Below are 23793 nucleotides of genomic sequence, written 5' to 3' on the forward strand. Positions count from 1 at the left end.
TGGATCAGGCATATCATGGAACATGGACCATATTATGTGCTCTGGGAAACTAGGTTAATAATGTATTCAGAAATTCAGAAACTGGGTTAATTTAATAAATGATGGTTCCCTTAACTATGGCAAAAACAGTGTGAGCATAGCCATACTGAGAAAGGAATTTAACAGATATGGATCCTAATCTCACATTTTAAGGCAGGATATATGAAGTTTAAGCATTCCCAGGATACTCAAGTACCTTAAACACTTATATGGAAACTTATCAAGTTCCTAACAAACTTCCAGAACTGGGAAACCCGAAAATCCTTTCTATCATGCCAAATTACTAATTCTTCACAATTTCTTATGCTAGCTGAGGCTACTGGGAGTTGTATTCAGCAGCAGCTAGAGAGCCACAGGTTTGCTACCTTAGATTGTCTTCTATTTCCAAATTGCTTTTTGGCATGGAAATGTTTTCCTGTAATGATTCGGTTAAAAGAACATTCTAAAATTTGAAGTGATAGGAAATGTAAGTATAAATATTGGAGGAGGGTGGTTTCTATTTCAGATACATTTGACCTCAGAATTAAACTCTGATCAATGGGTGTGTGTGTGTGCGTGTGTTTTAACAGCAGCTGTTATCTCCAAAGCCACATCCAAAAATGCTTTTGAAAATCCATTTCAAAAATGCTTTTCTATTTTATGTGAGGATGGTGAATACACAACAAATGTCTAGAAAATACTTAAGCAGATAAAACTAATGGTTTCTGACATTCTAGTTTATATATTCAGTACTGCTAATATATCAACATCATTGTTTATTTAAAGCACCTTTTTTGTTTTTTATCCTTTTTGTTTTTAACAAAAAATTCAAGGTGATGAATATACCTAATACTCTTCCCTCCTTCTATTTTCCCCACAACGATAACCCTATGACATGGGTTGGGTTGAGACAGAGTGACTGGTCCAAAGTCACCCAGCCAACTTTCATGCCTAAGAAGACTAGAACTCACTCTCCCAGTTAGTAGCCTAATGCCTTAAACATTAAAACAAACTGGCTCTTTTGTATATGCATGTCTATTTAAATGCAGCCTTTATTACATACTTCCATGAAGTTTCTTTGTAGATACATAGAACTGCAAGCCAACAGTAAAATTCTATTACTTAGAAATAAATGTCATTGAATTCAATAGACATTATTCCTAGATTAACAGCAATCAAGCCTGACATTTAAAACTACTCTAGAAATTTCTATATGTAGACAAACCATTAGACTGATATGAACATACTTTTGATTCAGACTTTTGTTTCTATGAAGTAGTCTAAAGAGCTCTTATCTGGAATCAGAATAACAGAGTTGGATGGGACTTTGGAGGTCTTCTAATCCAATCCCCTGCTGAAGCAGGAGACCTTATACCATTTCAGACAAGTGACTGCCCAGTCTCTTCTTAAAATGAAGAAGAGTGATGAACCGCCCACAACTTTTGATGGCAAACTGTTCCACTGGTTAATTGTCCTCACTGCTTAGTTCTAGGTTGCTTCTCTCCTTGATTAGTTTCCATCCATTGCTTCTTGTCTGCCCTCAGGTGCTTTGGAAGAGGTTGCCCCTCCCTCCTTTTTTGTGGAAGCCTCTCAGATATTGGAACACTGCTATCATGTCATCCCTAGTCCTTCTTTTCACTAGACTAGACATACCCAATTTCTGCAACCGTTCTTCATATGTTTTAGTCTCCAGCCCCCTAATCATCTTTTTTGCTCTTCTCAGCATTCTTTTCAGAGTCTCAACATCTTTTTTATATTGTGGATGCACTATTCAAAATGTGGTCTTACCAAAGCATTATAAAGCAGTACTAACACTTCATGTGATCTTGGTTCTATCCCTCTGTTAATGCAGCCGAGGATTGCATTGGCTTTTCTGGTGGCTTAAGCATGCTGCTGGCTCATATTTAAGTGATGTCCACTACGACTCCAAGATCCCTCTTGTGGTTACTGCTATTGAGCAGGTTTCACCTAATCTGTACCTGTGCATTTGATTTTTCTTGTCCAAGTGTAGAACCTTACTTTTCTCTACATTGAATTTAACTTTGTTAGATAGGACCCAGCGTTCAAGTCTGTCAAGATCTATTTGGATCTTGAGCCTATCTTCTGGGAAGTTAGATATTCCTGACAGCTTGGTGTCGTCTGCAAATTTGATGAGCTTCCCTTCTATTCCCTCATCTAAATAGTTTATGAAGATGTTGAAGAGTACTGGGTCTAGAACAGAACCTTGAGGAATCCCACTACCTGCTTCCTCCATGTACATGTAGTGCTGTTGAGGACTACACCTTGAGTGTGATTTGTCAGTCAGTTACAAATCCACCTGATGGTGATGCTGTCTATCCCACATTTTTCTAGCTTACCAAGAAGTAGGTTGTACTTAGAGTTGAATAAATGTTAAATTAGGATTTATGGGGAAGGCTGCTTTGAAATGTTATATTAATATACACAAAGAATAAATGTTAAAGTAGGATCTATTATACAGTCTTAAAGTGGAAGGTTGCTTTGAAATGTTGTAATAATATATAGATATAAGTTTTGGGGAGGACAAAAAGGGCAGATTATTGCTAAATTGGGAGTTATAATAATATTATGCTAAACTAGAAGTTATCATACAATGTTATAGTAGACTGCTTTTTTTTTTTGAAATGTATGGTAAAAGGGGAAAGTAACAATATTAATAATATTTTTAGTAAGTAAGGGTCAGTATATAGAGGAGGGAGTAAGGCGATGGTAAAATATTATGTAATCTGTTATGAATTAGGTTTTTGGTGTGAAGAAGTCACGGGGGGGATGGGTGGCGAGGGGGGGTTAGGGAGGAGGGGGGAAGGAAAAAAGGGGGAAAAATTTGTATTTGAAAACTTTTTCAATAAAAAAAAAAAAGAAGAAGTAGGTTGTACTTCTTGGTAAGTAGGGTGTAGATTTAATTTTGACCATTTAAAATCTGTGACATGAAAAAAGTCTGTTTTGTTATGTGCCCAAACATGTTACCTTCTTAGAATTTGCTGGACCTAGAAATGATTTTTCTACATATATATTTCAAAACTTTACTGTATCCCCTGAAAGCTGGAGTATCTTGTGAAAGAAGAAATATTTTCCAAAGCTGAGAAGGCATTATCTCTAATTTTGAAAGTGAGGAGGCAAAAAAGATTAACTCTCTAGCACCTGCTGTGGGAGAAACAGCTATTGCAATTTTCTTGCTTTATATCTGAGGCAATACAATATTGGAGGTGGGGGGGGGAGATTACCCTGTTCCTCCTCTGCTCTTTGGGATGGAGGGGGTAAAGATAAATGGGTAACATGGTGGTTTGGGAAGCAGACCTATCCAAAGATCTTCTGGGGGAAAAAATCTGCATTTTGTATAGAATAAAATGTACACACACATAAAGGCAATTTAGTGCCTTCAGATCTTCAAGACTACAATTTCCATCAGCCCATGCTGCCACAGAACTGGATGATTCCAAGTTAGAAGTTGTCATTCGAGCAGCTGGTCGGTACCACGGCTTCTACACCCTTTTATTAATACATGGGATGTGTAGCAGGAAAGAAAAAGAAAGAAAGAAAGATGCTTGAGATCTGGTGACTCGTACTAGTCTCTCGCTACGCCATCCGCAGTTTGTAAACTCCCCAAGAGCTGCTACTTACAAGTAGCGGAGGTAGCCAGATGGAGAATATAAGGAGCAGAGGATGGCTGTTAACTCAGCAAATTTCTTTCTCTGTAGTTCTCCGGTGTACCTTCTCTGCGGGCTATTCGAATGTTAGTGGAGGAGGCTTAGGGGACGTGTTGGCTTCCGTCCAGCCTTGGACCGGTGCTTTCTGGTCGGGTCCCAGCTGGTCCGGGACTGGAGCGGACAGAGGAGGGGCGGCTGTCGAGCGGAGAGTGCACACGCGGCGTGATTGATGAGCCCTCAATAAAACAGCCCCCCTCCCCCATTTGCTCTTGCTCTCAGCAATGCGCTCCCAGCCAGCTCCCAGTGAAAACAACTGCTCTGTTGTAAAGAGGAAACGTGCTGCTCTCTGGGGGAGTCGCTTCCCTTGGAGCTCCTTAGAAACCCCGCACCGGATCCCGCGTCTTTTCAAAATTGCGGCTTTGGTTGCATGCGGGGCCGGGGCGGGTCTTCCACGCAAGCCTCACAAAGCGTCCCCTCTCTGGCTAAAGTCACCCGGTCGGGGACGAGAGGAAGAGCCAGGTGGCTCGCCTGCCTGCGGTCCCAGTTTCTTTTTCCCCTTGGACCTGTTGGTGGCGCTGTTCTCCAGAATGGCATGGCTATCCAAAGTGGGAGCAGACTGCGGAGTCGGAAGTTCATCCCTGAGCTCGAGTTTTGTTTCGGGCACAAACTATATGGAAAGCAGAAACCAAGACAGTATGTAGGCCAACATGTGAGCGTGGCCAGATGCTCCAAAGAGCAGATAGTCTAAATCTTATCTTTGCTGCTGTTTTGCTTCAAGCTGAAGCCATACAGATTTGCCTAACATGGATTATGTATAAATAGAATCAAATGTTAGCCTTGGTGTGTTCTGCAGCATATGGGTATTTCAAAATCTCAGAAGGTGACAGGACTAGAATGATCTCATTCCGGTTCAAAATTTAAGTAGAGTCAAGGTTGTTTAAGAAAGTAAATGAGAGAAGAGAATCCCAGGAATGTAAACTAGATGGGTAAGTAAAACAAAAACAAAAATCTGAAAAGAAAAGTGAAAACTCACTTCTGTTTTGCTGTCTGGAAAACTAGCTGGATTGATTTGTTAAAGCACCAGGAGTCAAGCTTGACTGTAGGAAATTTACCATTATTAATCATAAAAGTTACATTGCTTTAAGGTGGGCTTAGAGAGACAGTACGTAGTGGTTAAGGCAGCAAGCTAGAAATCAAGAAGCTGCGAGTTCTAGTCTCACTTCAGGCACAAAGCCAGGTGGGCCACTCTCTCTCAGCCCTGAAGTCAGAAGAAGGCAAGGACAAAATCACTTCTGAAATCTTGTCAAGAAAATTGCAAGGACTTCGTCAAGGCAATCACTAGGATCAATACTGACTCAAAGACAATGTTTGTGTGCGTGCACGCACACACACATTCACAATCAGGCTTACTATTCAGGTATCCTCAGAAATGTTTGGACTCTAGCCCTCATCATTCCCAGTGCCCCCATGTTTATGATGGCCATTGAATTGGGTGTGTTCAGAGATGCCTGAAAAGTGACAGGTTGGAGAAATTGAAAAGGCCCATTAGGATGTCCAACTGGTAGTTTAAAAAAGATAGCCATGCAGGTCCCAGAAACCCAGAAACCTAAGAAAACAGAAAAATACTGTAAGTGCCTAAAGCGTTTTATTTATCAAATGATACAAGGGACCTTTTTCCAGATGCCCTTAATTAAGGCACAAATTTGGCCTGGAAATATCTTTTTTTTTCTGTATGACCCCAAATGTTGCCTTCAGCTCATCATCAGAAACAGGCATCAGAGGCAGAATAGGAATTGGCAATAGGATCAGCCAATTCCAGGCCAATATAGTTTCCCCTAACTCAGGGATGGGTGAGAAGCAACTCAGCCACGAGGAAGGATCAAAACAGATACTTGAGTTCTTCTAATGTTGTAAAATGAAACATACATAAACCTTGGTAAAGAAATCCAGGAAGCACACTTTTTTATTTAATTGATCCTAATAGAAGAGTTAACCTACTCTGACATGGCCTTGATACCCAAGGCCTTTCTCCATTGAAGTACAGGACTGCCCAACATAAGGATAACAAACAGATCAAACAGAAAAGATTAAGGGCTCACTGTTCTCTTGCAAGTTTGCCTTTTTCAGATGTCTTGAAATAACCCTCATTGAAATCAGTGGGGATTTAATGTTGGGACCAAGACATTAATGTTTTCCCATGTCATTTAAAACCATTGCATCTGATGTAGACAGAGATGAACATCTTATCAGTCCTATTCTATGCACTTTCATTCTGAAGAAGTCCATAGAATTTGATGGTGCTTGTTTTCATATTTGACTGATCTTGGTAAAAAGGTCAATTGACCTCAATTTCAGTTCTTACAACTAAGTATAAAAGAAGATAGCTTTGTGTGCTCAGTGCAGTACTTGAAGTGAGTAAAATTAAAAAATGAGAAATCACTTTGCCCAACCGATTCATTTTAATGGTACATTCCATTTAATGATACATTCTCATCTGTTGATTTTAGTACTGAGGGTCACGTCATAGATGAAGAGTTCAATGGTGAATTTTGTCGTATGTTTAAGAATGTGTATTCATTCTGCAGGGCTGAATGTTGTGTACCTAGACCAGAAACAGCATGGTTGCTCTGGCAGACAACCTTGTTTGGGATTGAATGGGAGGAGCACACAGAGCAGCCCTCTTAATCCCATTTGACCTCTGATTTGTGTCTAGTATCACTGGCAATGGTATTTTCTCTCCTAGATTACCTGTGGGGTCGGTGGTCTGGGTAATGCTTTATACAGATTCCACTCCTTTCTAAATTGACAGTACCAATCAGTGGCAGGTCTCATCCCATTCAAGCACTCTTGTGCAATTCCTCAGGGTCTTGACCCTTTCTCTGGATGTTGTAAGGCCAGAATGGGATGGAACAGGTTGAAGCTGAACCCTAATAAGATGGAACTGATGCTGCTCCACAGCAGAAATCATCATGCTGTGTTTTTGCTCTGGTCTTAACTCTTGAGTGGGGTGGTACTTCCTGAGAAGAAAGAAATCTACCATTTAGGTGTCCTTCTGGTCTTGCTGATATTGTTAGATTTCCAGGTGAAAGTTTTGGCCAGGAGGGCTTTTGCCAATTTTGGTTGATATATCAGTTGCAGTTGCATCATTTAAAGCAGGAAGTCCTGCTAATATTACACCATCATTGCCACTGCAATACATTTTACATAGACTTTGAAGTCTACTCAGAAACTATAACTGGTGGGTAAGAGCTGTTAGGGACATATTACACCTATATTATAGAGACTGCTGTGGGTTTCAGCAGATTTCTCAGTACCATTAAAAGTGTTAATTTACATCTACAAAGCCCTATGTGGCTTGGCTCCTAGGTATCTTAAGGACCACTTCCTCCAGATAGCTGAACGAGCCATCTGATGCATTTGCTACTAGTGGGAACATTCACTTCTCTGCAAGAACTCATAGCCAGAATCTTTACAAGGTAGCCTCAACCTGTGGAACAGCCTATTCTTAAGAAGATAAGTTAGTGTTCCCATCACATTTTAGCTATATAGATTTGCATTTAAAATAGCTGTTTAACTACCGTATTTGTATCCTACTGCTTTCAATGAGATAACTTTTTTTAAATCAGAAAGATTAGTTCCCTCATTATGGAGATGGCCTCTTGTTGTACTATGATGGCTGGGAGTTATGGAAATTGTGATCTTAAGTTGTCTAAAAAGGGAAGGTTGGAGTAAATATTATAATGTCTCAAAATGTTATTTAAATAATGCAATTATTGAATCATTATTTGGATAATACAGTAATAATTAAAAAGGAATGTAAATATCAATGGACATTTGTATTGAACAAAATCAATAAACAGAATAACATACTTGCATTAATACCTACCTAAGCCCAATCAAAATATAGTGTTTCACCAAGAATAAAAAGGTTCCTGGAGCATCTTGCCCAATGTTGTTTTAATATATTTATAAATGATTTATATAATTATGCTTGTGTTTTTGATAAGTAATCATATCATTGCAATAAATGCTTTAAAAATTTATCTTTTTAAATTGTTTGGACTAAGTAGGGGACCATCAAATCTATATATTTGTGTGATACATTTGCAGAGAGCCATGCTGCCCCAGACCCTGGCATGCGTTTTCCCTGAGAACCTCCAAAAGCTGCTGCTAAACACTTTTCATGTGATACAAGGAATTAAATTTCTATCCTCTTCATTATTCTGCTTCTACCCACTTTTTGAGTGTATCCTCTAGCATGATTCTCAAAGTCAAGAAACATTCTTGAGTTTGGGAATCATGCTAGAGGATACACTCAAAAAGTGGGTAGAAGCAGAATAATGAAGAGGATAGAAATTTAATTCCTTGCTCCAAAAAGTTTATTTAATGTAATTCCTTGTTTCAAAAATGTAATTCCTTGCTCCAAAAAAGTTTATTCACTCCTGCCCTGGAAAACAAAAAGAAAGTTCAAGATGATTTTGACAAAATGTAAACTAGATTAAAGTTCCCAAACATAGAAAAATCTGAAGTTCTGTATTTAGGGCTAATGTAGTCAACAGAAGTATTGTATGCTACAGACACTAAAAATAAATGAACCAATCTATTCGATTTTGAGAAAATTTCATCCAGACTGCTTACCATTTAATAAGAATTTCTACAAAATTAAGTATGTACCAATGAGAGCAACAAAGTTGGTCAAAACCTTAAAAACGAAGTCCTGAGGGAATACTGCTAGAGTTAGGTTTGTTTAGCTTTACTACAATCTAAATCACAACTAAGAGCCTGAAATATAGTAATTTTCAAGTGCTGAAGGGCTGCCATATAGCTGATGGAACAAATGTGTTTTCTGGTGCTCCAGATGATAGGACTTGAGCCAATGAGTACAAATTTCAATAAAATTAAACATTAACTAGAACTTAATGGTAAAAGCCGTTTGGCAATTGAACAGAATGACTAGAAAGGGAACTGGAATTTCTTTCATTAGAGTTTCTGACTAGAATTATGTCCTGTATTAGTACACGATTGACTACTAGACTATATGTCCTTTGATGTTATTTCCAATCCTATGATTCTATTACAAGATTATTTAGAATAATTTAGATTATTCCTGTGGTAACAGAACTTGCTTGCTGATACAGGGTAGAGGAACCATAGAATTAGAAATGGACGAGGGTCACCTATTTTATCTTCTGCCAGTTAGGATCAGCAGTATAGAATTCAATTAAAACATCCTTGACGGCTGGTTGTCCAGTCTCTGCTTAAATACCTTCAGCAGTGGAATCTTTGCTACTTTATAAATCAGTCCTTTCTGCTGTTGAATTGCTTGTGCTTTCAGAGTTTCTTCTATTGTTAAACTGACATGGCTTCTCTGTCATTTCCACCCAACCTCTCTGAAGCAAAGGAGAAAGGTTTTCTTTTCCATCCTCTGCAGGTTACTTTTTTTAAGTTTTGAAAGACTGTCTACATATCTCCCCTTAATCTTCTCTTCTCTAGGGCTTGAACACCCAGTTGTTTCCCTCATTCTACATCTGTGATATGGGCAGCTACATAAATATGATGCATACATACAATAGAACTTCTGTGAAACCTTGCTCCTCCATCTCTGTTTATCGATGTGGCCTTGAGGCCTCCTTGCCCTAGCTCTGAGACAACTTGCTGATTATTTGTTGAGGAAACATCCTTTACAATGGAGTCCCCATCCTGGGACCATACTATTGTTAGGCAGGTTGAAGATTGTTCAAAGTAAGCAGGTAGGAAAATGATATATATTTTTTTTAAATTGACAAATTTATGCAAACATTCAATGTCATATGAAAGTCATCTTTAGAGGGTTCTTGATCTGCTGTGTTCAGTTGGCCAGCTACAGGACTGCCCTTCCAATTTTAAAACAGGCTCTGGTTCCTCCATGGCCATTTCTATTTTGGCTGTTGGAGAGAAAAAATCTCACTCAGAAATGTTTTTCTTTTTCTAGGGTGTGTTTGGGGAAAGGGTGACAGCAGTAAGATGGTCAAGGAAATATCAACCAGGAAAGATCTTTCAGATCAAAATTTTCACTGGAAAATGCCGTTAAGAGTGGGCAGATGTACCAATTCCAAATTTAAAAGGCAACCTTGCATCTCTTGTCATTCCCATCTCCTCCTCCTCTTCATTTTGGAGACAATTCTCTGTGTCTGTCTCACAAGATCCTAATTAAAGGGAGGTTTTGCCTCATCTCCAGATGCGTCTCCAGCTCTCCTCTTCCTTCTGCCTTTCTTTAGCACCGCTCTCTACCATTGCCCCCAGCAGCAGCTGCCCTTGTTTGATAGCAGAAATTCTGCTGGCATCCAAATTTTGCCTATTGCAGAAACAAGACAAGATATGATTTCCTAAAGCAACAGTCTTATTGCACCATACTGGTTAGCAAATATACCACGGCATAATTTTTTATGGACCGTAGTCCACTTCATCAGATACTATCATTTGAACATATTTATTGCATTTGCTATGGTTCCTTCAGACTGCATTGTTGGCTCCCTGTATAGATTAGATATGTAATTCCTTATTTTTAGTCCTAATCATTGCCTCATTTAGACATATTTCTAATATCTTTCAGCATTTTTCAGAAAGGCTGCACAAGATTGAATAGTGGCTTAATTATACAAAGACATTACTCTATTTCATTATATTCTATTTCACTAAGGTGTTTTTGAGCTGGTTATACATTGGTCACTTGAAACTAGGAGATCTAATATGCACTTGTAATTCAGTGCTTGCATTTAGGATGACATGTAATCTCAAATTCAAATATTTCATCTGAATCTCTGCAATGGATCCAAGACAAAAGACATTTTTCCACCAGAACTACACTACTTGCTTTGAGTTACCATTCTTAAAAAAAACAAAAAACATTGATACAATACTCTTTGCCTGATCCTTTGCATCTTACTATTTCAACCAAAGGGAACTGCTTTTGCTAGCATACACAGTGTACTATTGTTGGTGTGGGGAGGAACTCATCCTCTTAGAAGGAAAAGCTCCCAAGTACATGTACAATGACTGATGCCCTCCGAACGGCAGACAAAAGCATAGCAACTCCCAATTTTCCTCCACAAGGCCTGTTCTCAGAGGTGGTAAGCCTTACAAGGCTATCTCCATTCCTCCATTCCTAGATGCACGGGATGAGCCTGCTGGAGTTATTTTGAGGGATGAGTGTGGCTGCTGCAATTTATAGCCTCTTCGGGAAGGAAGAAGCATTTCGGGCAAAGCCCCCCCCCCCCCAAAAAAAGAACAGGAGCCGCCTCCCATCCTGAAAGATTCCTCTCTCGTCTCTCCCCCGCCTCCAGGATCCAAAACCGCGCCGCCTTGCAGAAACGGGCGACTTCGGCATTGAGGGAGGACTACAAGAAAAACATGGCTACCCCTTTGTTCGCACACACGGCAGCGCGAGAGGCAAGAGAAAGGAGAGGCGGGAAAGCGGGAAGACGGGCAGAGGCGAGGCGAGGCGAGGCGAGGCGCGTCAGGCGCTGCCGGCGCGTCTCTGCAGCCTGGCGCAGAACTCGGCTCAGCGATCCCCGTTGACCCCGCCTTAGCGGTGCCCTCTCCGTGCGAGGTTGCTTAGCTACCGGGCTCTGCTCCGAGCCAATGAGGGAAGAGGACGCCGGCGGCAATTTTCCTCAAGTGTGGGAGGATGAATCCCTGAGCGCCTCGAGCCCTTCCTCCGCGCCGCTGCCCTTTGGAACGAAGCCTCGCGCTAGGGGCGGGATGTGTGTGTGTGGGGGGGGGACCCTTCCAGGGTTCTTCGGCGCGCGGAGCCGCTCGCTGCTGCCCCCCCCCTTCCTTTTTTTTTTTTTTTTTTTTTTTTAAGCCCCGCGGGTCGCAGCTCAGCAGGGAAATGGGAATCCGCGGGCAGGTTGCTGCCGATTTGAAGCCGAGTAGAATAGATCCCGCGTGATCCAACTGTGGCCAGCTCGACAAGCTCATCCGCCGATGGTGAAGAAGGGAAGAATGGAGGAAAGGGGGCCAGGAAAAAGGATGAGGGAGAAGATAGGCAGGCAGGCAGGCAGGCAGGCAGGACAAGCAATGCATGCTCTCTTTTGACCACGGGGACAAAAGAACAATCAGTTAGGGAGCAAGACGTTCGCGATCAACTCAAAGTTTCTCCCCAAAATGATGGCTCTGCTGCTATTGCTGTTGTTAACGCTACTGTATTGTTTATCTGACTACTGTACTACCAGTAATTGGCAGTACAGATGATGGATACAGACCTGTTTCCAGCTTTAGGAAGGTCGGCAATTCTGCCTACAAAGAGAGGGAAGTGGGCTGTAGCTGGAAAGGAAGAGAGGAAAATATATACCCGCTCCGTTTAGGGATTATGGAGAGGCATTCACATAAACTTCCTGGTAATTCAGCCCAATACGTTTGATTGAGATTTATTTTCCGAGAAATATGCTTAGGCGTGCAGCCGTAAAGGGAGAAGAGAACGGTTTCAGAAAGGTTCCTACACTACAGATGTAATCTTTAGTACTGCTTTTCCCACACAGGCTGCAGAAAACAAGGGGGGGTGGGGTGGAAATCGATAATAAACTTTTAAGGTGAGACAACGGTAAGTCTGAAATGAAAGTTGCTGTAGTACAGACTTGAAAAAGGCTATATTTCAAAATCTGATCGCATTTTGTTTTTGGTGCAGGTTTAGGACCTGAGATAGCTAAATAAAGACACCTGGCCCCAAGGTTGGTCCTTAAGCTTCAAATAATTAAAAAGAGGCACATCTTCAAGAAATGCATTTTCAGCTTTGCTATGATTTTGTAAAGTTAAATGGAAATGTCCTCCTCTGTCCTTCCCTATTCTCCTTAGAAACCTGGAGAGCCTGGAAGTTCCTTGGAAAAAAACGCTGTTTTTTTCATAAAGGCTGAGATCTTAAGAGTAGACCCTATTCCAGTATGCTGTAGTTCTTTCAGATAACACAATAGTTCAGGGACAGAGCAGATTTTACATGTGGAAATGGCTCGTTTCTACATTACTAAAATCTAAATAGCAGGAGAAACTTTGAGCCAGAAATTATATTTTATTATCACACAATAGTACACTCAGGAGCAAGAATCAATTGGATTGCTATGCACAGGTATAGAAATTGAATAAAATAAATAGAATTTTGCCATTGCAAAAAATGGCATTCCATCTCTCTTCCTTCTTGGACACAAATCCCACACCTGTTTATATGGAAGTAAATGCTAATGAAATAGGAGAGGCTTTTTGCCAAGTAATTTGTTTTAACCCCTGAATAGTGGTGTTCTTGGCCCACTGCAGTCAGACAAAAAAAAAAAAACACCCATAGAAAATAGAGGCAAGGCAAGATTTATTTCCAATTGGTTTATGATTTTCCCATCTCAACTTACATCACCCAACACAATTCTAAACGTGGTCTTTCAGGCACAACTTGACTTCAATCAAAAGAAATAAAAATCTTTGTGCAATGATCTTGATCACAGTTTAATTACCAAAATGCCAGGCTTGATTTGCAAGATTTCCCAATGAAAAGTTTGAAAATAAAGTTATCTCTATACCAAGACTAGTTGTGTTTAACTGTGTGTATCAGTAGTTCTGTTTCTCTCTCCCATTCCCAGAAGGTTCATAACTTGCTTTCACTTCATGTGACTTTAGGGAAGAAAAATAACACAAAACAGTTCAGATGCGATTTGAAGTTAAGTCCATAAAACATGAAGCTGTGGATCATATCAGGACATCCTAGAAAGACCTACCAAGTTACATTCCATATGCCTAGTTTTGATTTATAGGCGTTGAAAATAAAATGTGTCCTATGAGGAACACAAAATAAATTAGACGTGTTATTTATTTATCAATGTTGATATCCAAGAATTTCCTGGAAGACTTTCTAGGGATTGTGTACTTGCTCAAATCAGAACTTACTGATTGTGCATATTATGGTTTTATAATAGCTCTGTGTGCATTTTAGAAAAAGCAAAATGTCATAGAAAGCAACTTTAGATCCAGAAGTGGTTAAAATATTTCTTCATTCGAAGCTGTTTATTCTGTCTTGTTTACAGATTTACAACACTTGGATAAAAGTGAGATTTAACAAAAGGGTACATATTCCATCTTCATTGTTAACATGGTATATTTTAAAAAAACAGCAAAAGGAATGAGGGGCAATAACATGATTTTTAAATATACTGTCACCATCATTGTTCAGTCAGACACAAATGTAAGAGTGAAAATCCTCTTCCAACAAAAAGAACTGCAGGAGCTGCCATCAGGATGCACAGAAATGGAATGGCACTATTAGTCAAGCCGAAATGGGAGGTTTCCCTCTGCCCCTGTCCAAGGCATTTCCAAAGATCTGCATCCTAACTGAGCCATCTGGAAGACAGTAAGAAATGCTTCTTTCTGAATGAATGGACAGCTGTAGCTTCTAACATCTACCTAGTGTCACTTTTATGCTGAGGAACACTTTATAATAAATCCAGGGATAGATTAAATACAACACATAAATAAAGAAAGTGGGAGCCCAGGAAGGATGTTTGTGTTCCTTGTCCATTTTAGGCTTCAGGCAGAAACATTTGTTTACATGAGGATTGCATCAATGCCTGCTACAAACAACTATATTAAATATTGATAGATCTAGTAATTTCCTATCTCAAAAGCCATTCAGATTTCCCTACACCCTACTACAGTCTTTCCTTGTAGATACTTGATTGTCAATATTTCATTCAAAATTTGTCTTCTCCTTTTCCTCCTTAATCAGCAAAAGTAAGTTCTGGTTTCTGATAAGGTGTACAAAATTGATCTATGATTAGCATAAATAGCATATAAATAATATAACAATAATAATAATAACTGAAAGGGATAGTTCTTAGTTTGAATTACTGTGGAAATACTAAATGACATCAATAGCATTATATTGTTTCTAATCTATCTGAAGGTTTTGGCTATTTTACGTTAAAACAACACGACAAAATGGTCTCTGTAATAGATAGTAAAGATCTCATTTGAGACACTCATAGCTGAAGTAATTCCATTATACTCAATGGAGCTTACCTCTCAGAAAACAAGTATGGAACTGCATTATAACAATAGTTTCTTGGATGGTTTATGGATGTCAAAGATGGCCAAAACCCAATTGCCAGAGGAGAGAATAGTTTTAAATAAGATGCACTCCCACCCTAAATATTTTTAAACATTTTAAAAGTAAAAGGATACCAAAAAATCATGGAATAAATTAATATGTTGTATATTTATATGTTTTAAAATGTAACAGCTGTTTGTGATAATGCTTCAATTTTGTATTAATCTATGACTTGACTTACAATTTGCTTAATCCTTACATAAACTACAAACACCAGCCACTGTTACAACTGTTCAAAACTACTCTTTCTATTTCAGATCAAATATACTAAATAGGTGAAAATGTATAGTTATCAAAGACCTGAATTAAACTTTCAAAATTAGGGAGAAGGGAATGAAGAAATTCTACAAATATCCACATAAATACATTGAAGGCCAAGATTAAATAATGAGTATTTTTTAAAAAGTTATTAAAATAATAAATACATCTTATTTCAGTCCAAAGCAATTGTCCACATTGCTGAAGGATCCCATAAATTAACATCTCTGGAATAAGGTCCTCATTTTGGTCCCAACTGTCTTTAACTCCTCATCAGTACTCATGTTTTGCTAATACTAACAAATTTCTACAACTTACTTTTCAGTACATCTTTACCAATTAATATTCCCTTGTGGGAATTATTTTTAAAGGATATTGCACTGTCATGCTTTAAAACTTTTTTTAATTCAAAAAGAAAGGAAAACAAAACCATAGAGTTCAGGAGTTGTCAATGAAATAAACAAGATAATTTAGCTGTTACTGGACACACACGCATACACACAATCCACTAACACTCAGGATTCTGAAAAATAATTATCAGGAAAAAGTGAGGTAATTGAAACATGAGGATCTTTTTCTTTCTTTCATTCCTTTTTTCTTTCTTTCTTTCTTTCTTTCTTTTTCTTTCTTTCTTTTCTCTTCCCCCCTTTCTCCCTCTCTTTCTCTCCATATGTTCCATTTTACTACAGATGTGTTAGTTTGGGGGCTTCCTGAATCCTTCCCTGAGATGTGTGATGAGAAGTGAGATCTGTGTAGGTGGGGTGGGGGTCACAAGGTCCATGATGATGGTTGCCGGGGATCTGAGCAGCACAGCTGTAGTCCACGCTAGCAGAGGAAGGGTGAGAGAGATGGCTGATGTTGAACATCGGGCCGGAGGCTGGCATGGAATCCACGAAGTTTCCTCCAACGTAGACAGGGCTACCCTGCAAACTAGGGTTGGCAAAACCACCCCCATTGCTTTGCATGGTGTGGTGGTCATACTCAGCTCCAGGGTATCTTTTCTGCTGGGGCAAACAGCTGCTGAGAGGAGCTGTGTAGGCAGCCAGGCCATACAGATTTTGCTGCGACTTGGCAAAGGAGGTTGGTGATGGGGCAGTGTCATAGCTCAGGGTCCCAACACTGGGCAACTGGCTGGTATAGCCAACGTGACTCGGACCGCTTAGGGGTGGACTTCGGTCTGGAGACTGGCCGACCGGGGAGTGCATAATCCCTTTGGCTTTCTGGTCCTTTTTGTATTTCATCCTACGGTTCTGAAACCAGATCTTGATCTGACGCTCAGTCAGGTTGAGAAGGTTTGCCATCTCCACACGGCGCGGACGACAGAGATAGCGGTTGAAGTGGAACTCTTTCTCCAGCTCCACCAGCTGAGCACTGGTATAGGCTGTGCGGACTCTCTTGGAAGCTGGGCCAGGCGGGCTCTTGTCTTCACAGTTCTCTCCTATCAAAGAGAAAGAAAAGAGATAGATCAATGGGCTGCTTGAGTTACCCCACTGGGTGGTATCCACCATGCAGAGTGCCCTGGAAGATGTGGGCAGAGGTTGTTGTAGAATGGAAAGCTGAAGACCTTTTGGTATTCCGAAGCTGCAGTGGACTGAATGCCAATGTGAAAAATATGCCTGAACAACTCTGAATGCTCAATTCGGGTCCAGCCATTCACATTGCACTCTGAACGGACACTATTCAGTAATTTTCAGAGCAGTCTCTGGGGTAGATGATCAATGCAGGGCACCAACAGCGCCACCGCCACTGCAGTTTCAGCTGTATTCCCTTCCCTTAATTCCTGCCCTCCTCCCCTCCCTTCCGTTTGAAGCTGGCTTTCACAGTAAATTCAAAAGAGCCCAGGTCTCAGCGCTTTGCACAATTACAATCAATATGTGAAGGCCCCTGCCTCATAATCAGGGAACGCAAAATGCACACCAAGGGATGCTTCCAACAAAGCCTTAGATCATTTTGGCGTTTTTCTTCTCACCAGCCGTACCATTGAAATTCTTAGCCCTCCACCTCATCTCATCCACCCATTCCACAAAGTGGATAACAAGAAACTAGGTTCATCTCTATACCTATTTGGACAGCCAGTGATTGAAGCTGGATGCTGGGGGGGGAGGGGGGGAGGGGCCTCAAAGGGATAGAAAAGTTCCAGTTTCTGGCAAGAGAGCTGTAAATCATCTAATTTAATTGGAGAAATCAATTGATCCCCTGACAAAACTCAGGAAGGTCTATCGAAGGGATCCAAACAGGACAGGACCCAGGCTCCAAACTCTGAAGACAATGCAGCAGTGAGAGCCCCAAGTGTGCTGATTATCTCTGAGATAGTGCTCTAACTATTGGGAAGGCTGCTGAGCTGGAGATCCCCATGGGAAAAGTCCCCGCCTCTCCCTCACCCAACTGAGCAGCAAAATCAGAAAGAGTCAACTATCAGGATCTGGGTCTGCATTGCTCCTCCCTCTCTCTGCACATCAGACAATTTTGAAAAGGGGAGGAATGTGGGGGCCATCAAGTAAAGTCCCAGCACCTCCTCCTGCTGGATTAGAAAATTATGTCAGCAGGGTGTCTTTAGAGGAGGAGGCCACGCCCAGTTGGAGACAGTCTCATCTCTGGTTTCATCATCCACTTTGGAATTACTAGCATTTAGGCATCTCAAATGATTTTTTAGATTCTCTATAAAAGAGCAAAAGAAATTGAGAGGGATGGTCTCCTAGACACAGCCATTAGGCTGACCAACACAACTGTCCCAGGCTTCAGATCTATGCATATCACAAAGGGCAGTGTTTTTTATATATATTTTGTAATGAGGTGGTGTGGAGAAGAACTTGAGGGATTTCTTTTTCCTATGCCATAATTAGTTGCCTAATTTTGAGTAGAACATACCATGACTTGGACAGAGCTGGGGAAAGTATAAATTGGTCCTTGGCTTCAACCAAGGACTTATTAGCTAGCCCTGGCTGTACAGCTTGTTATTTTTTTAAAAAAGTTAAGCAGCATGGTTATTTAATTCAGAGCCATGACGTGTTAGCATAAAGGCTCTTTGAAAAAGAAAAGATGTATTTTAAAAATAAAGAACATCGGCAACCTACTTTGAAAAATATATTGAGTTACTCAACTTTGAAATACTGTAACACAGAGAGTGAGCTCCTCAAATATCTCATTTCTTTTCTGTTCAATTTACAAATTCAGCCAAGTAAGAACTAAATCCCATAGGTTGATATAGGACATTTTCAGGTACATGTTCTTACATGAAAAGTGGCATTGATTTTAATATAATTTATAAAGTTTGTTTTCAGTAGGGAACTTCTTATGAGGAATCCTGCATTATCAAGTCTAGAAGAGGAATACATTTCAAACAAGGATGGGTTGATGTTACAAACTGTACTTATGTCTACAAGACATCTCCACCCAGCTGTCTGCCTAGGACAGACAGCTAAGTTTCAAAATTGGGGTGTGACACCACAAGTCTTTTCACCAAATGGAGGGGAGGGGGCAGAATCTTGAATCTTGCCTACATATCAATTTAAGGCTGCTTTCCCCCCAAACTAGCGATCTTAAAATGTGTAAGATTACAATTCCTATTGTGCCCAATCAGTCCCACCAAAAGGCCCCAAGTGTGGAAGGAGAAATGGTGTCTTCACCTGGCTGTTACATGAAGACCTGGCTCTTCCAACGGGAGGGCCTGGGTTGACTCTAAATTGGTTTTGTAGCTTTTTAAATCCTTAAATCTTAAATTTGAATTTGTATTCCCACGTTTAACCTTATTTATTGGATATTCTGTTTTGTCCTTTAACTTTTGTATTTTCTGTTTCTTATTGTTGTGAGCCGCCCTGAGTCCTTTGGGAGAAGGGCGGCATACAAATCCAATAAATAAATAAATAAATAAGTGGCCTTGCCTGATAGCTCAACAAAGGGCTCTAAAAAGGGCAATAAAAGAATTAATTACAGTTATGCAGTTGTTTATTTGCTTTTATGGCATTCTTCCTCTCGGATAGAAGGGGCTGTCAGGGGCCACCACAAAATGATGTCTCAGAATGGTTTCAGAGGCAGATTGCTAGAAGCAGGCCAACTACTGAGGGCATTCCCTGGGTATCAGTTTAGTAGCAAGGGGTGGGGGGAAATGTTGGATGGGCTTTGGGTCTGCCCTAGCAGGGCCTCTCATGTTTCAATGACTTCCATGCGACATCATCCTCTCAGAGGGAGCCAGGTGAAGAACCCCGCCCTCAGAGGTACCCAGGTAAGCGAGCTGGATACCTGCGGGCGGGCAATTGTTTTTCTGCTTGGAGTTCTGCCGCGATTCTTTCATCCAGGGGAAGATCTGCTTACTAATCGTGGCCGGGGAGCCATTGGAAGAATTAGGCCCGCTTTTGCCCTTCTTGGCAGACCCCGCGTGGGCGGCGTTGTTAGGCGGGGAGGGGGAGGGCAGCGTAGGGGGCGGCGGCGGTTGTTGCTGAGGCGGCTGCTGGTCGCCCAGGCCCGGCGGCGGCTGAGGGACCGCCTGGCTCCCCCCGCTGGGCCGCATGCAGCTTCCGCCGAGCTCCGAGCTCTTGTGGGCAGGGGGCGCTCCTCGGATAGGGGCGGCGCTTTGGAGGGAGCAAGCCGACCCGGGGTAGTCAGTCTCCAGAGCGGGCTGGGCGTAGGGCTGAGGCGGGCCTGTGGTGTAGCCGTAGGCGTCCGCTTTGCCGTAGCCGCCACTGCCGCCGTAGGCCCCGAAAAGCGTGGAGTTGTCGTAGTAGGCGGTTTTCTGCATCTTGGGCTCTGCGGTCGCCAAGGCCTCGGGCGCCTGCTCAAACAACATTGACCGTCACGGCCCTCCCGTCGCTCGGCCTTTGCTTTCCCACGTCTTGGGCTCCGGCCAGTCGCTGCCCGAGGAACACCTGGAGGACAGAGAGGAGACGAGAAGCCATTTGAGGCGGGAGAGCGCACGTGTCTGAAGGCGTGACTGGGCCGTGTCCCCTGTTTTCCTCAGACACGGTGCGGCTCTGTTTTCGAGTTATGCACCACAGGACTCCGTCACTCTCCCACCCCATCTCGGTTACCTTAATCCAGAAACCCAGTGACAGGCTAGCAAGTAATGTTGACACAACCCGTCACTGAAGACTTAGAATAACTTTATTGTCACTTTGAATGTCCACTAGTCGGCATACATTAAAATGAAATTTCGTTGCATACAGCTCTCAAAGGGAACTTCTAATATACACTACATAAACATGACAAATAAATAAATAAATAAATAAATGCAAAACTATGCATATAGTTATACTGAAGCACATTTGCCACGATTTTAAAAGTCAAGCAAAGGAGAAGAGGAGGTTATCGCCTGGAAATGTTATCCTCATTCTCATTATACACTTTAATGTATAAGTGTGAGATAAATACGATTCCTGTTGTTCCAGCTGCATTTTAGCCATTGGAATAGTTCCCAAGGTTCCACAAATGGCACAACTGTCTATGGACCAGACACGTAATTCCAAAAGAAAGCTATCTTGAGGTCTTTTTAACCCAGGTCTGTACAGCCAAGAACACCTGTTTGTCTACAAATATTGTACCTCATCACAGTACAGAGAGAACTACAAGCCCCATTGCAGAGGCTATATTAGCTGGCGATTCTGGAAGCTGCAGTACAATTTATCTCCAGGGCACCAATTTAGAAGGACTGGTCTAGAGAATGACTTGTTGGCTATTCGAGCAGTTCCTACACTAGGTTTTGTGATGCACCCTACCCACTTGTATGTGAGGAAGACTTTGAGAGATGGATGAAGAGATACTGCCATGGGAATAGTCAGGTAAGAAATGGCATAGCCCACAGCTACAAAGCAGAGCAAAAAGCTCTGAAGTGACCCTCCCTAGCTTTTCAGGCTGTAAAGGAGATGTCAGGAGATAAATATTTTCAGAATTTCAAGATTCTGTTAATTAAGCCTTACAATAAAGGCTATGTTATTTCTGATATTTCCTGTCTGGTTTACCTGGCAAGGCTGACACTGCCCAATGCTTTTAGCACAACCTGTCAATGACAAGCATGGGTTCAAACAGTAGAATCCCATTTGTTCACTTGTTCCTTAATCACCATAGACCTTCAATAGTCTAGTCTAACATTTGACTTATCTGCCCCTCCACAGCAAGGAAGTCCTTGTCATTTATGGGTAGTTTCTGCTGCTGTGCTCTTACCTGCACGTTCACCCTTGAATACACACATAGGCAGCCATCCAAGCATTTCACACATTTCATCATTGGCCTCACTTGCCAACTTTCTTTCTCCTTTTTTCCCCTTCCATCTAAGCAGATATCTGGCAGTCAGCTATTCATAGATTTCATCTACATCCTAAACAAAGTTACATGCCACAAATGCCATTGAAATCAATTGCTTTCTCTTCCAATAGGAATACTGTGAATCAGGATATGCAGAGAGTAGTCCTGATTCAGTCAGGGTCTTATATCTTGCATTCCCATTCACATAGAAGTGTGCCTCTACAAAATCCAGGAAAATAGAAATTTAAACTTAATCAGCCTCATGCAAGCAAAAAGGCACTAATGTTTCCATACAATGTTTGAGTGATACCTTCTTTTGCCTAAACTGATACTTTCCAGAGGTCTTAATCTAGAATACCTAACATGCCCACCCTGTTTGGTAGGATAAAACAAGAATTACAATCTTACAGGCTAGGAGAATGCCAGTCTTGCAAAGCTAACCTAAACTGAAATGTTCCTCACTGCTTTCCTGGAAAGGTATACATTTGGAGAACATCTTTTTGGAGATTTGATATTGGCATTATTTATTGTCAAAGAGGGGCCAGACAAGTTATCTTAGTATCAGAGTGAGCCTCAGGATTGGTCACATTGGGCAATAGGGGAGAGGTAATTTTGATATAATTCTTATCAATAAAATGTAAATCTAGGATGAAGTTTGTAGCCACTACCTTAAGCAGGCAGCCAGCATTTAATAATAATATTTAATACAGTCTATTTTAATACAGTACATTAAAGCTTTTTTTTTTATCCCCACCACCCAGATGGCATCATATCTTATCAGTCTGAAATAACAAAGATGAAAATAAGGGCAATAACAGAGGGAAAGAAGTTGCTTCAAATATAGTGATTAATATCCCTTTTGGTCCTCAAAAATGATGATAGTTTATACAAATCAATCTCCTGGGGAAGTCCAAGAGACACTATCACCTAGGCTCCCTGAAAGACAATCACTGCCTATTATAAATTGCACTTAATTGCTTACTTTAAAAGGTGATAGACTTTTAAAGAATGGAGAGTTGTTGCCATTTAGTCTGCCTTGTTAAATAACAATCTGCTATTTAAAAGGAAATGTTGATTTAAACTTTGTATTTCATCCTACAGTTTCACAATGCAGTCTTATTGCTTCTGTGTGGATTATTTTAATTCTTTTTAAGAAATATAAAGTCTTCTCTACCTTGTTGTACACAAGTATATCTGTATTCTGAGTGTTTGACTGCTATTCTATTTCAGTATAAATATTAACCAACATTTTTGTTGTTGTTGCATTTTCTCTTTCACCCCCTTATCTTGTTTTGTTTTTCCCCCTCAAGTTGCGCATGCGTGCATTAATAGCCAAGGGTGACATGATGGATTGAACCAGAACTGGAACCTGAAAAACCGGAGAAAAGTCGATCTGTATTGTAAATCCTGACTCTTAGCGTTTTGTTTTGTTTTTCCTGGGAAGAGTTCTAAGAAGTTAAAGTGTAACTGAGGGCATTCAGTAACTTTCATTTGCAAGCTAAAGAAGAAGAAAAAACCTATGTCAGCTATCTTCTTTTCTGTTTCAGACATATTTCAGCAGATGTTTGTGGTGGGGTAGTTTGACCTAAAAGCTCCATAAACTATAGGAGATTATTTTCAGAGTCCGCTTTTCATTGAGAAGCTCTTCTGTAGGTTTATTGCCATGCAGAAAATCCCATTTCTGTTTCAGAAAAAAAGAATTGCTCATATACAAAAGAGGGTTTTTTTCTAAAATATTCATAATGGTCTGTGCATTGTTATTTCTTTGCTCCCTTCTGAGATTAAACATGGCCTTCAATGCTTGGGAGAAACATTAGGATTTCCTTTCTCGGTGTTTAGGGGTGTCTCCATATCTCATTAGCTCTATATGGGCCAATGACTTGAAATATCAAGGGGAGGATGGGGGGGGGAGGAATTATGGATTTAGCTTGGCAAGGCCAGACTTTTCATTTCTGTTCATCCACTGGATGACCCTGGGACCACAAGTCTATCTGAACAGAAGTTATCTAATAGATGTCTTTGGAGAAAATTAGAAAGCAGGCTAAGTATATTAATAAATAAGTAAATGCATGTTAATTGATGCTTGGTATCAAATGCATAATGCATTTACAAAGAAATCAAACCCATGACTTTAGTTTTAAGCAAAGTGTTTAAGTCTGAATCTTCTCAAATACATTTGCTAAGTATTCTATTTCATAAGAGAAGTAGCATCAACAATCTAGAAAAACAAGTAAATACTTTAGAAATTGGACATTGTTTCCAATTTAACAGTCTTATAACTAAGTATCAAGCAGTTCAATGTTATGCCTTGTTTATTCAGAAGGCCTACTGGGCTCAGTGGAATAAATCCATGGCTAAAGTATAGGGAAGGTTGCACCACAGGGATCATAACTATAAGGTTTCCCATTCCTACTGCTATAAAGTTCTGTTTCTCCAGACATGTCCCTAATATAGTTTACACATAAGCTCATTAAGTGCTGAACACATACGCCATTG

General features: G+C 40.7%; 1 protein-coding gene across 1 annotated transcript; it reads right to left on the minus strand.

Annotated features, from left to right (window-relative positions):
- Window positions 1–15746: 15746 nt before the first annotated feature.
- On the minus strand, window positions 15747–19846 carry HOXD3 (homeobox D3). The gene is made up of 2 exons (XM_070933249.1): window positions 19303–19846; window positions 15747–16501 (listed from the first exon to the last, which is right to left on the minus strand). The coding sequence occupies exons 1-2, from the start codon at window positions 19844–19846 to the stop codon at window positions 15747–15749; spliced, it is 1299 nt and encodes a 432-aa protein (XP_070789350.1).
- Between the last annotated feature and the right edge of the window lie 3947 nt (window positions 19847–23793).

This window comes from Pituophis catenifer, unplaced genomic scaffold (genome assembly GCF_029215685.1).
Source record: "Pituophis catenifer annectens isolate HBS135680 unplaced genomic scaffold, rPitCat1.0.hap2 SCAF_1, whole genome shotgun sequence".
NCBI classification, from domain to species: Eukaryota; Metazoa; Chordata; class Lepidosauria; order Squamata; family Colubridae; genus Pituophis; species Pituophis catenifer.